The 14,715-nt window shown below is 40.3% G+C and overlaps 1 protein-coding gene across 2 annotated transcripts in view; it reads right to left on the minus strand.

Moving 5' to 3' along the window:
* BEND5 (BEN domain containing 5) overlaps positions 1 to 14,715 on the minus strand; it is a 736,551-nt gene that overhangs the window by 461,333 nt on the left and 260,503 nt on the right. For both annotated transcript variants that reach the window (XM_083742456.1, XM_083742460.1), the window contains exon 5: positions 13,624 to 13,840. In XM_083742456.1, the coding sequence (XP_083598582.1) occupies positions 13,624 to 13,840 (217 nt within the window). The remainder of the gene's footprint in view (positions 1 to 13,623; positions 13,841 to 14,715) is intronic.

Genomic DNA, 14,715 nt, shown 5'->3' on the forward strand with positions numbered 1-14,715 from the left:
CTTCATGATCTGTCCTTCCAGTGAGCACTCAGGGCTGATTTCCTTAAGAATGGAGAGATTTGATCTTCTTGCAGTCCATGGGACTCTCAAGAGTCTCCTGCAGCACCATAATTCAAAAGCATCAATTCTTCGGCAATCAGCCTTCTTTATGGTCCAGCTCTCACTTCCATACATCACTACTGGGAAAACCATGGCTTTAACTATACGGACCTTTGTTGGCAAGGTGATGTCTCTACTTCTCAAGATGCTGTCTAGGCTTGTCATTGCCCTTCTCCCAAGAAGCAGGCGTCTTTTAATTTCGTGGCTGCTGTCACCATCTGCAGTGATCATTGAGCCCAAGAAAGTAAAATCTCTCACTGCCTCCATTTCCTCCCCTTCTATTTGCCAGGAGGTGATGGGACCAGTGGCCATGATCTTCGTTTTTTTGATGTTGAGCTTCAGACCATATTTTGCGCTCTCCTCTTTCACCCTCATTAAATGGTTCTTTAATTTCTCCTCACTTTCTGCCATCAAGGTTGTGTCATCTGCATATCTGAGGTTGTTGATATTTCTTCCGGCAATCTTAATTCCGGTTTGGGATTCATCCAACCCAGCCTTTCGCATGAGGTGAAATGTTTTTACCAAAAAAACCACCCTGTTATTTTTTTAATTAAAAAAATCAAAAGAAATCCAACGATCATAATACCACCCATGCCTTAAAAGTTGCTTTTGGGGAGAATAGCTAATATATTTGTTTCAAACTTCTCAGCATACCCATGCTATCTGTAGCACAGTCAATCCTTGTTTTGCACAGGGGTTCTGTTCCAGAACCCTGTGCTTGCCAGTGGAGCATCTGTAAGCCCATTCCACCCCTTTTCATGACATACTAATGACTTTTTAGGGCTACTACCAGGTTCGGCACCATGCATGTGTGTGTGATCACACATCATTTGGCCATGCCTAAATTGGTCATTGTCTATATGCCTCCGGTTCTATATTTAAAAAAATGTACCCATCCACCTCACTGCAGAAGTCTGGACACAAGTAAAAAAAACTATTAAGGGAGGACAAGCTGCAGGCAGGGATGGGTGCTGGCAGTTAGCTTGGCAACAACCAGAAAAGCACTTGATTTTCTGGGTGGGCCACCAAGATGGTACAGGAAGGCCTGGAGGGCACCTTGCCCAAGGCGCTCTCAAACTGAGTGCACAGTAAGAACTACTGTGGATTCTTTATATGTGTTACTTAAAGTGGGAGAGGCATACACATCACTTCCAAGTAAGATCCCGCTGATAGCCTCACTGTGTGTAATCAAGTTTATACCTAAGAAAGCATGCACAGGATTGTGGCCAGGATTCACATAACATTTTTCATTGATATTTTTATCTGGTCTGCATCCAATTTCTATTACACAATCGTAAATCAAGCTGAACTTGTCTTTGAAACCTGTATTCAGCAGGAAAATTGATGCAGCAAAAAAGACAAGGGGTTAAAGTGTCTTATTGTGTATAATATTAGTCTGTATAAATGTTTCCCTGTGATATCACAAAACACTGGTACAGGGTCCCCCCCCCCCCCCTTGCTAATTAGATAAGAATCTTTCTAGCTTGTTCTCTCCAAGGACACAGTTCTGGGCTGAAAGTTTCATTTTTAACTTGAGGGAGATGTTTCTGTTGGAATTCTGCCTGGGTCAGAGGAATGTGCCACAGCGTAGGCACCGGCAGATATTCCTTGGCGACCTCCCCGCTGCTACTCCCGGCAGATAAGCAGGCGAGGTCTCGGCGATTCTTTCCAGAAGTGTGAGAAGAACACACCGTTCCTTCTCTCTCCCCTTTGGTGTCCCCAGGGAGGGGAAAGAAGCAGACAGAAAACTATTTACATCCTTTATTTCTGTCTCTTACATCAGTACAGAGAAACATGTCTGCACTCAACAGCAGTAAGAATAAACTCCACCCATGTACTTCCAGTACGGGTCATATGACACACACTGAGCTAACATCCGGTGCTCAGTACAGAATGGACTGCCCCTTTCTTCCCATGGCAACAGTCACAAACATCCTGTCTGGCTTTCCAGCCACAAGCAGCTGACTGAGCTGCTACAGCCTTTGCTTGCTGCTGCATTGGTGCTTTATGATAACAGTTTCTCACCTTTTTCCCTCATCGGGAGGGCAGGTGATTTAACTAGCTAAATAATCCTAAAGGCATTTTAAAGTAACAAGATAGAAAATTACTTAGAAATTCAGTCCCTGAAATTCCACTGAGATTCTTGCTTTCTGTGAATGTTAAAGTGCTGGGAATCTAACTTCCCAATTTCTTCAGATTGAAACCAGTGCAGCATGTATGATTCTGAGCTGATGTCGCATACATGTTAGATGGATCTTTCCACATTAGTTTTGGATTTACTTCAGCTCCTCAGTAGAAGATATAAGTAATTTTTCAGGAGGCATAATCTTGCAACGTGATTTTCACACACAAAATCACCCTCTGAGAGCTAGTCTTCCTGCCTCTACACCCACCTTATCACCAATTCAGGTTAATCCTCAAATACAGGACAGCAACAGTACCTGAATACAGAGAAAAATATATTTAGCCTGCAGTGTTATATAACCTGTCAGTTAACAAATTCATGACACAAAGTAAAGCCATGTAACCCAATTGAAACAGTTTGTATGGGAGGCTGATTTCCCTTGGGAACAGCAACATCAAGTAAGAAACTGAACCCGTTAAGTATAACCTTTTCAAAGGGCAGAAAAATTCAAAGGTAATCAAGGATTTTCCCCTAGAAGGGCATTTATAATTATATTCCACTTTTATTTATAAAAAGCCTTTTAATGTTGGTACTACAAAAGGACTCCACACAAAGAAGTCTTGCTTTATATAACTAGATTCCATCCCCAAGCCCTTTTATATGCAAACGGCTCTTGACACAAGCTAAGCACTGACAGAAGAGAATTCCCTTTCAGAACTGGGAGATACATTTCCAAAGTAGCGCATGAGAGTTTAGTCATATTTCTCTCACTAATATCATGGAAGAGATCACATACACACACACACACACACACACAGAGAGAGAGAGAGAGAGAGAGAGAGAGAGAGACTCTTATATGTACACATTCAAACTAAGTCATTTTCATTTTCGTTCCAGAGTGGTGATTGTTGATTTATAAATGACATCAGACTGAGCTATTATTATATGCTGGTAATAGGCAGATTCCAGTGGGCTCCTAATTTAACAGAGACCCACGCTACTGCACAGGAAGTCACATTTGAGGGATGAGTTCCATTTTCCTCTGTGGTATATATATGGCCAGCAGAGTCTGAGAGCCTGAGGACAACCTTGGAGCAGAAGGAACAATTTCTTAGCAGCCACTAAAATGCTTTTCTTTTTTTCCCCCTTTAGAGTGATTAGTCTGCATTTTTAACTCAAGTCAGATTCCACCCTTCCCAACCCATTTCCTGCAGATTGAGAGGAGATGCTTTGTCTATATGTAGACACATGATAAGGAAATTGAGGGGGTTAATTTTTCGAATTCTGGTACAAACTGACCGATTTTATGATCCATGGACTCATGTGTGGCAGCTGTGAAAAAGGTGAATTTCATGGTAGGAATTTCATGCTAGGAATGTTTTGTTTTGTTTTCTAAACCCTACTAATATTATAATGCTTAGCTACAGATTTTATTTTATTTTTATACCACCCTTCATCCAAAGATCACAGGGCAGTTCACAACATAAAAATACAAAATGAGACGACAAAATACACAACCAAACAAACAAGCCACTGCCACCCCATAAAAGGTCATATAGCTTATTTAATCAGACGAAGATCTGGCTAGAAACATTATTTGTTTTATGAAAATAAAATGCATGCATTGCAGAGGTGTATAAAATTACACGGTGTGGAAAAATGGAAAAGAGCAACATTTTTGCCCCCTTTCATAACAAGAGAAGCTGAATGGTGGGGGTTTCAGGACAAAGAAAAGAAGCACATAGTTAAAACTATGAAACTTACCGCCACAATATGTAGCAATGGCCACCAACTTAGATGGCTTTAAAAGGGTATTAGACTAAATCATAGTGGAAAAAAACTGTTAGTAGGCACTTGTCATGGTACATATACGCCACCTCAAGGCAGCCTGCCTCTGAATACCAGTCAATGGGGATCAACAGTGGCAGAAGGCTACTGCCCTCATTTCCTGTTTGTGGGCTTCTTTGTAGGGAAAAGGATGTGGAACCAGAATACGTTGGAGAGGATAACAGAAGCAATGCAGGGGAATTTCCCACTGCCCACCCGTGGTGGTTGACCAATTGAGACAGTCTGGTCAAAAGGCTATAGGTTTTAATCATAGATCTTTGCTTTCTGACAGAATGCTTTTATAAAATAGATCCATTTTAGGTGACTAGAATGAAATACAAACTAGTTTTTGAAGAGCTTTTAAGATGCTTTTGAGAAGGTTCAGATAAAAGACCCAGTTAACGTAACTCCACACATTAATTATTTAGTCCTTATCCAGTCAATCATTCCAGGATCTTGAAATTGCAAAAGGGGAAAAGAGGACATTGAATGTGTTTCACTGTGGGATATTATATTGAATGAAGACCTACACAAGTTTGTTGATACAAATGGATGTCTTCTAATTGCTGCATCTGTGTAACTCATATTGAGGGAATTCTTTCTGCACTTTCATGAATGTGAGAATAAATTCCTTCAAGTGTCAATTCAATGGGAATGAGTCAGTGTGGTGTAGTGTGCTTAATCCTTGGACAAGTTATGAAGTTGCAGCCTAACTGGGCAGTGGCAAGGCAAAAATGTAGTAATTTGTCTACCTATTTGAGATTAACATGGACCCATTCAAGACAGGGGTTGGTCTGAAATTGAGAATTGGGGGGGGAGATGCCTCCCCCTTTCAATTAGTGAGAGCCTCAGCAGTAAACAGAAGGGTACCTTTGGATCCAACCTATCCATGGCTATAATCCTAAACACACTATTTAGTAAGTCCTGTGAAGCTTACTTCTGACTAAACATGCATAGAAGTCCTATAAGTCATGATCAGACACATGTTGAAGCACTTGTCATACATGCCAAAACTCAAATCCATGCTGATTGCACAGTGAGAAATATTGTTCTTGAATCAGACCGAAAGGTTTGTCTCCTTCGTCTGGCAGCAACCTTTGAAATCTGGCGTGTTTCTGTGTGACCTAATTGCATCACTGTCTGTTTCTCTCTGCCCACAATGGAATTTTTGAGTTCACCCACATATCATTATCTACTATAAATATTAATTTAAAATAAACTTTCAACTTCTCTACTTTTCTGGCATTGCATTTTTTAAAAAAGCTAGTAGAATCAACAATTTTCTATAATGTCAATCTTCTATAATGTCAATTTTCTATAATGTCAATCCTATATAGCTTATAAACAATCAGCACACTGAAAGATTTGTAGCTACTCTTCTCCCACTACTGCTCAGGTATTCTGTCTCAACTAAGCTCCTGTGATCAGGTTGAAGCAGTCACCCTTACTGGATGAGCAGACATAAAGGTAATGGTACCCCTGACTGTTAGGTTCAGTCATGGACAACTCTGGGGTTGAGGCACTCATCTCACTCTATAGGCAGAGGGAGCCAGTGTTTGTCCACAGACAGCTTCCGGGTCATGTGGCCAGCATGACTAATCTGCTTCTGGCGAACCAGAGCAGTGCATGGAAACGCTGTTTTTCTTCCCGCCGGAGCTGTACCTTTTATCTACTTGCACTTTGATGTGCTTTCGAACTGCTAGGTGGGCAGGAGCTGGGACCGAACAATGGGAGCTCACCCCATCGCGGGGTTTCGAACCGCCGACCTTCTGATTGGCAAGCCCTAGGCTCTATGGTTTAGACCACAGCGCCACCCGTGTCCTGGTGGTCAGGTTGAAGCAGTCATCCTTACTGGATGAGCATACATAGGAAGGCTATAACAGATCACAGAAAGCAAGACAAGGCACAGGAGCCTGGACAGGTCAGTGTGGCAGACAATTGCTGGAACTCACCCAAGGACAGCTAGACCTGCTATTAACTCAGGAGCTGTGTGTTTCTTAAAGGACTATCACACAATATCACACCATGCAATGGGTAGAAGAATTTAACTCTTGTCCCCAGCTGTGGTTCTGATAAAATCCTCTAGCAGAGCTACTATTTGCATTAAGAGTGATACCCCCATTAGTGCTAATGGGCCTGATTTTCATTGGGGCCATAGCAGGTAAGGAAATGGTTAATCCTCTCTCCCATCTCCATGGTTCCAATACTGCTAGCCCCAATCCCCCACAGTTGCTATTTACATTCAACACAAGCCTGAAACTTGTTTAGCTCTGAGGTTATGAATGTTTATCAGATACTTTCTGGGCACCAAATAGAAGATTCTATCATTTTTAAAATTATAAAAAATAATAGTTTGTATACTGTAAAACTATACAGCTTGTACTGTTATAAACAAAGCTGATTAATATTTAAATGTCATCCTCAGCTATGTGGAACTGTAGCTGAAACAGATTTCCTTTTAAAACTGCACGATGTATATTAAGGCAGTAGTATAATCTACTTACATACAGGAAATCGAGGTCAAGTAGAAATTTATAAGCTATAAAACAACCTTTAGAATATTATAAAGCAAATAACATTTTATTAAGCACTTTGTAAAATGTGAACCTGAGAAATGTATAAGAAATAAAAAACATACTTTCTTAAAGTAAGAAAAAATGCTCTAATAAAATTCCATTTGTACTATCTTTCTCTTGTAAAATGTAACTCGCGCCTTGCTTTGGGGGGCTATTTTATCTCAATCATCAGCTAACAAAAGCCTGAGAATCATGTTTTTCTTACAAATAAAAAAGATTTCTAGTTTTCAGGATGAGAGTGACTGCTGCAAGGGTAACATTGGTATAATGGAAACATGGAGTCAGTGATTTGTTTTAAATATTTAGGGTTGGCAAGACTGCTGCTTAAAATGGTAGCATAATCATTAAAGCACATGTGGAAGGCAGTGGAGTTCCATTCAATTTAACAGATCATATGCTGTTCTGATATTTCAAGGCTGCACCTAACCTGAAACCAGACTGTGCTACACTCAGAGATAATCCTCTCACTTCTAAACCACCAGGTCTTTAGCTCTTATTAACTTGCCTTCTACACAGAAATTATTCAGGTCACATAGAACTTTTAACACCAAATGTAACCAGGTAGTCTTTCAGTCACTACCCAAAAGAATCATCTCCCTAATAGTTTGCAGAGTGAAAGATTGAATTAAGATCACAGATATCACTGGAGGTGGCCTTCTTTACTAATAAAAATAGTACCAAGCTGAACAAACAAACATCTCCTTCATGTTTTTGGTAACATCTACCCTGCAATCCTTTAGAAGAAAGCACGAATGGCATACAAATATATGCACTGGGACATGGATTACTGCTCACTGGTGGGCAAACTTTTCCTGACTCACTTCAGTGGATTAGCTTTTTCTGAAGAACTGAAACCCCACACAAAGGCTTGCAAAAGCATGTGGATGCGCCTTGTACTAACCCTCCACGATCATCCCACCCCATGAACACTGAGACCCTACAAATTCCCCTTTCATTTTTATGAACTCACTTGGCAAAGGGAGAGTGGCAAGAACACCAGCAACTTTCTCTTCTCTTTTTATCTCATTCTGCTAGGATACTTAACAGAAAGATGCAAGAACAGCTTCCTAGACTGAGAAACATAGTTCTCTATGGCTCCTGAATCCAGTTGTGCTTTGGTAGATGGAGAAAGATTGACCGGGGGGGGGGAGAGTTTGCTGTTGCCACCGCCCTTGCTAGGGAGTGTTTTCCAAGTAAGTTTGGGGAAAGGAAACCAGAAAGGGATAGCTGACTTGCAGGCAGTGATGGTTGGGGAATGTGAACCATGAAAAAAATCAAGCCCAAACCAAAATTCTGGAGGGCCTGAACTTACTCATAGTGGAGTAAGACTTTTCATACTTCAAGTTCCCACGTCAAACCTTCTCCACCCGCATCATTAGTCCAAATTCTATAATCCATTCCCAAATGCACCTCACAAATAGAGGACATCTGGCAAATCAAAGGTGAACTTGTTTGCTCAGTCCTAGCATGTCAGGAGTCCTGTACTGATAGTTTATATAATGGTTCCTAGTTCCAGAATATCACAATCCCACAGACAATAACAGTTCAATATTTCCAAGGAGGAAAAATAGATCAAAGTAATCTGAATTAGCAAAATTTTGCAATGCCCATTACATCTGAAATTTTGATTTAACCTTTCTTTCCGATCTGATAGTCAACAAATTATTTCTCAATATTCAAGAGAAAAACATGGATATCAAATTCCTGAAAGGTGCAGTTTAGATGGTTTCAAGGCATTCTAGGACACTGCATCTGTTGCTCATTGTTTTCTTTATCAACCGTGCATCTTTTGTCTGTCCTTGAGTACAGTCAAGCAATAGTAAGCGAAAGAAAGATGTAGTTAACTATCTTATACTAATGTAGAAACAGCATCACAGCCGGTTCTTTTAATAGGCTTATACAAAATAGGCTTGTATAGATTGACAGTAAACAGCATAACACACAGTCCATTGATCATTATTCCCTCCAGCAGGTTTTCCTGCCATAAAATGGGTTATAACAATCTGCAGTTGATTCTGCTTTCTCATCCCAGCAGAGCCATTAAGTTCAAACTTCCCTGAAACTTCACCCAGTTCCATGCTTTTTTCCAATGAGTTCAGAACAGGGAAAGTACAAATTTGAGGGAAGGGGCAGGGATGACCTGCAAACTTTACTGATAATTTTATTTTATTTTATTAAATAAAACAATAACCTGTGTTTCTAAACGAACCATAAATTGTGACTGAATGACTTTTTGTTTTTTTATACTATAGCCAATCAAACACAGAACAATCCCTAGAGGAGTGATTTTCATATATAAAATAACCCAAGGTTTTGCGAATGACAGACTGTGGCCATATTATTTCTTTATAGCCACTTTGATGATGTTTACAGAGCACCAGGAGTTAGTGGTAACAAACCTGGAAGTGCTTTGGGGGTATTAGCAATACAGTGCTACCTCCAGTTACAAATTTACCATATTATTCGCTCTATAAGTTGCACTTTTCCCCTCCTAAAAAGTAAGGGGACGTGTGTGCGTCTTATGGAGCAAATGCAGGCTGTGCAGCTAAGCCAGAAGCCAGAACAGTGAGAGGGAGCACTGCGCAGCCTCTTCAGGGCAGCGGGGAGCCTTCATCCCACTGCCCTGAAGAGGCTGCGCAGCTATCCCAGAAGCCACAACAGTGAGAGAGATCGCTGTGGTCCCTCTCACTGTTCTAGCTTCTGGCTTAGCCGCGCTCTGTCCCTTCCCCCATCTCCCGGAAAAGGGACGGGTTGCCCTTCTCCCTCCTCGGGGAAAAGCCTGCAAGCGTCGCACACACGCTCCATGCGGCTTGTGAAAGGGAGCGCTGAGCAGAGCCTGGGATGCATACAGGCTCTGCTCAGTGCTCCCTTTAAAGAATTTTTTTTTCTTGCATTCCCCCTCTAAAAACTAGGTGTGTCTTAAGGTCAGATGCATCTTATGTAGCGAAAAATACGGTAATTCGTTCCGGAGGTCCATTCTTAAGCCGAAACCGCTTGTAACATGAGGTGCGCTTTCGCTAATGGCACCTCCCGCTGCTGCTGCGCTGCCGGCACTCAACTTCCGCTCACATCCAGGGCAAAGTTCGCAACCAGGAGCATCTACTTCCGGGTTAGCGGACCTCGTAACCTGCAGCGTTTGTAAGGAGGACAGTACATAACACAAGGTTCCACTGTATACAATTTCTTCACTCTGATCTCTGTACAACAAAGCCTACTGGGGGGAAAGGAGAAGTCACAAAACAGACTTCATTCTGTGATCATTTGGCATAAGACTATCACTTGAAGAAACATGACACAGTTCTTGTAATTTTGTTACACCTTTGATCACCCAATTTTTATTTATTTATTTATTTATTGGGATAATGAAAGAATGGTAGGCTCTACTCGAACATTTAGTAATTCTCCCATTTTTATGACTACAGAAAAACATAGGTAGAAATCACCAGATAGGTCAATATCCCCAATATATGCTTAGATAGTTCTTTACCCTGCATAGGGTAAAATCAAAATTTAAACAACCTTCCATTCCCCTAATTCCTATAAAACATAATTTCATTTTTTTAAAAAAGTTAGGATAAGGGGATATTTTATTTTTTTATGATTTTAAGCTGTTTTAAACTGTTTTTAATATTATGCTTTAATGTTGTAAGTTGCCCTGCCTGGAACCTTATGGTGAAGAGTTTGTGAAGAAGGAGGAGGAAGTCTGCACCAAGCCAGAGCTCCAATGATGTTGTAGTGCATACAGATGTATGTGTTTCTATAGTTCATAGAACTATAAAGTTGGAAGGGACCATGAGGGTCATCTAGTCCAACCCCCTGCAATGCAGGAATCTTTTGCCCAATGTGGGGTTTGAACCATGAACCTGACATTAAGAGTCTCACGCTCTACCGACTGAGCTGCTTCAATGGATAGAGCAATCTTATGTTCATGCACAGTACAAGAATTAATTAACAGTATGCACTTATGTATTTAGCAATCACAAAACCAAATGGTGGAAGGATTTAAAGGAAGGATGGGGAAAATGTGACCATCCAGATATTGGACTACAACTCCCTTTAGTCACCGCCAGCAAAGCCAATCCTCTGGGATGATGGGAGTTGTTACCCAACAATATCTGGAAGTCCATAGGTTTTTAACAACCAAGCTCTATATAAATATTGTTAAAAAAACTAAATCATTTGGCTATAATAACTGATTTGCCACTAATTACCTGGCTGATTTTTTATCTTTTTTAAAAAAACCAACCACTCTAAGGCAGAACAATCATGTCAGTAGAAATGGTACCAAATGGGTATCTGCCATGGTACTAAGCTTGTAGGACTGCATATTCTTGATATCATTTCACAGAATTTTAATGTTCAAAAGCTCTCAGACATAAAAAGTAGAATCAGATCTGCTTCATGCAAAAAGAGCATGTGCCATTTGGCTCTACAACCACTGTGAACTTTGGTAATCTAATGGAAATTGCATGTCCTGTACTGCTGTTCCATTTTTAATTTTCAAAGAATTTCAGGAAGCATTTATGGATTTAATTGTGGAAGTTTTCAGAGGAGAAAAAGTATAAATGTGATTAGTGTCAAAATATTAATGCAGCATGATGAGTGACTCACCAATCTCTGGGTATAATAACCTTATTCTGTCTCCTTTATATGCTGCGACTTTAATCTATTACCCAACAGAAAGCATCTGCTTTCAGTGAACTCTCTCAAACACTGATAATTTAAGTTGTTCAAGATAACCAAGGGAGTGGGTGGGGAGCTCACCTTTTCTCAACCTCTTAAAACTGAGCATGAGCAACAAACACTGTAAAATCTTTAACTCACATTTTCAAGCTTTCTAGGAAAATGTCACATGAAGAAAAGCTAGGATTATTTAAAAAGTACTACATTATTTGCCAAGCTTTGACAGAGAGCAAGGTTCAACAGTTGTGCAGTAGTAGATGTTGGTTTTTTGTGTGATAAAAAATGGAGTAGCTCTGTTGCAAATCCTCCATCACTCAATATGCCTGTTACAGAAAAACCAAGCTATAATGACCATAACCCAAAGAACCGTGAAATTAGCTCTATAAGTCCACAATTAAAAATCTACCATATAACTCCCCACTCCACAATGCCATATGGCCAACTGCTAAGAAAAAGCAAGCTTAAAAAGATGTTTGCGATATGATGGGGGGGGGGGGGAAACCTGCTTGAAGAACAAAAGTTTTTTTTTAAAAAAAAAATCCACTAGCCTAGCAGAAGCCCACTGCATAAGCTTAAACATATCTGACTCGAAGTCAATATTTAGAATGATAACTTAGTAAATTCTTATACCATATTTTGAACACAAAGTACAGTATTTTTGCATTGTAGCTATATCACAAATAATTGGGTACGACCAAATGTACTCTAAAGCCATTATTTCAACATATGTAGCTATGTAGAAAGAGAAAAAATAAAATATTTGTGCCTCCATTATAAGGAGTTTCATGATTGTTTTGAACATTATGCCAATGTTTGTGCTCAATCAAGAAAGAAAAAAAAGAAAAGACAAGACAAAGACTACAGATCTATGCATCCTCCAAGATGGACATTTAAACATTGTCAGTATCACAATAGCAACTTCATTTTCCTTTTATGTAATTTGCCCTCTCCTTCCCTCCCCCTTTTAAATTTTGATTCTCATGTAGGGAAGCATAGAACAGAGATAAACTTGAAACTATATTCTACTTTTTGCACTTTTTTATTAATCAAGGAAGCAGCTGATAAACTTGTAGTATAAACTCTAGAATTTATAAAAGGACCCTTTATAGCATTTACACCTTTTGGACAAAGATGATCTTCAACTTGACCAATCCTACCTAATACAAGTCCTGCATTACTTTATAGTAAGAGAAGTACCATTTTGACGTGGAAAAGGAACAGACTGGACAGGATTCATGACGGGTAATGTTCACATCCATATGTATGCCTGGGGTTTTCCTTATTCAGACCCAACTTCGGGTTTCATGGGAACCTGAGTGGAATATCATCAATGGGCTCCCTCCCTTTGACTTGACAGTTCAATTGTAATACCATACTTCCAGAGTCCTCTGCACCTCATTGGTTGGCCCTAACCAGTCTTGGTACAGATCAGTGCCTGATCTTGGTGGCCACCAGTAGTAATGCAGGCCATACTTTTTGATACTAGAATTATGTAGCTAGCTCTGGCAAAACTAAGCAGAGGCCACCCTAAATAGTTTTGTTGTTAATAACAGCGGTAGTTGCAACAGGAAGTATAAATGCTGGACACAACATGGGCATGTTTTACATATGCCCACACAAAGTGACATCCCATTTTGGAGAAGCACATTACTTTGGGAACAGAATCATGGTGAATGTGGAGGGAGAGGATGGGAGAGTAAAGGTGTTAGCAATAAAATCCATGTCAGAATGTTTTTCTTCTTGTTTAAATTTTTATTTTAATATCTTTGGAGGCAAATTCAAACTATGTGGCAATTTCTCCATGTCACAATCATAATGCTTTATATCACGGGTGTCAAACACAAGGCCCGCGGGCCAAATCCGGCCCGCCAGACCTCGTCATGTGGCCCATGTAGCCGCCGGCCGCCAGCCTTCACCTTTTATTCTCGCTTTTTTTTTTGACACAAGAAAGCCGCCTCTTCAGCGCATGCGCGGCAGCCTACAAGCCAGAGAACGTCTGCCCTCTAGCGATGGTGACAATAATTTATGATAATAAAGAGTGGACACATAGTCCTATAGATACAACTGGCCCTTTGAGGGTGACCAAACTGCTGATGCGGCCCCCGATGAATTTGAGTTTGACACCCCTGCTTTATATGAACCTGTATTTGCCTATATTTCACAGTGCAGCTAAGCTCTGTTGTGTCCTTGATAGCAACAAAACAAAAATATGTGTTGGTACATCAGCTTAGATGATGAATGCTACTGTATTGCCATTATGGTCCAGAGTTTGATAAGGCAATATTACAAGTGGCAAATGCATTTATTACTTACCACACTAAGTCCCAGAAGTTCTCTGCAGTAGTAGTCCATGCTCCTCTTCTGTAAATTATCAAGATAATGCTGAAGCCGTGTGTAAGTGTAGGGGTAGCAGTAAGCGAACTGGTATATGTCGTCTTCTCGATCAAAGCAGAAAGCAAATGACATAACGTAGTTCTTCCTGTGATCAGGGCAGCGATAATAATACACATTTTTGGGTGGCAGCCTTTGCCTAAAAGATAAGACAAATGCCACAATCAAAATCCATTGGCTAAATTAAATGCAACAGTGAAGTTGTACATATATGGAGAATGGGGAGTCTCTCTTCCCTGACATAATGGCTCTATGGCTCTGACTGCAGAGGAACAAATCTGAATCAGGTATGTAGATAATCCACCTCCATTTTCCACGTAATCACCCACCACCTTCCAAGCTTAATGCAGAGGAGGTTAAAACTCTGACAACTGAGATCTGGATCATTCTAGTTCTTTGAAAAACTTCACCTCTGCTTTACCATACGTCACAATTCTAGGTATGTCTACTCAGAAGACAGACCCATTAAGTTCAGTGGGGTCTTCAGTGGGGTATTAAGTCAAGTGGCTATCGGACTGCAGCCTTTCCTTCTATATCACTGCTGTTCCTTCTTGGTTTTTTTTTGCATTTATTGTCAATATTATATGATAAATCTTAATAGTCAGAATAAATAGAATAAAACCACATCATAAGGCAATGCAGGTGTTGGCTCTGGAAGTAAGGGGGGGAACACAGTAGATTTTTTATTTAATTTGAATGAGAGAACCTTGTACTGTGCAGCATCTATGCAGTAGCACAATACTTCAATATGATTATGTAGCAATCTTGGAAGGGTGAGTAAAAGACCCATTCCCTAGGCAGGCAGGATGTGGGTACTGGCTGTACACCTTTATCTGCCTGGACAGACTCCACAAGGGTCTTGCAATTAAATACAACAAATTTTCCAATCCTATTTGGCAAAAGCATACTATCATCCCGCAGACAGTAGCTTATTCAATTAAGGAATATCATAAACAGGTCCCATCTAATGCTTGTAGCAGAAGTCAGCTACCGTCAGGCAATGATGGCGAAGAA

Source organism: Podarcis gaigeae, assembly GCF_964106915.1.
Source record: "Podarcis gaigeae genome assembly, chromosome: 6".
Taxonomy (NCBI): Eukaryota; Metazoa; Chordata; class Lepidosauria; order Squamata; family Lacertidae; genus Podarcis; species Podarcis gaigeae.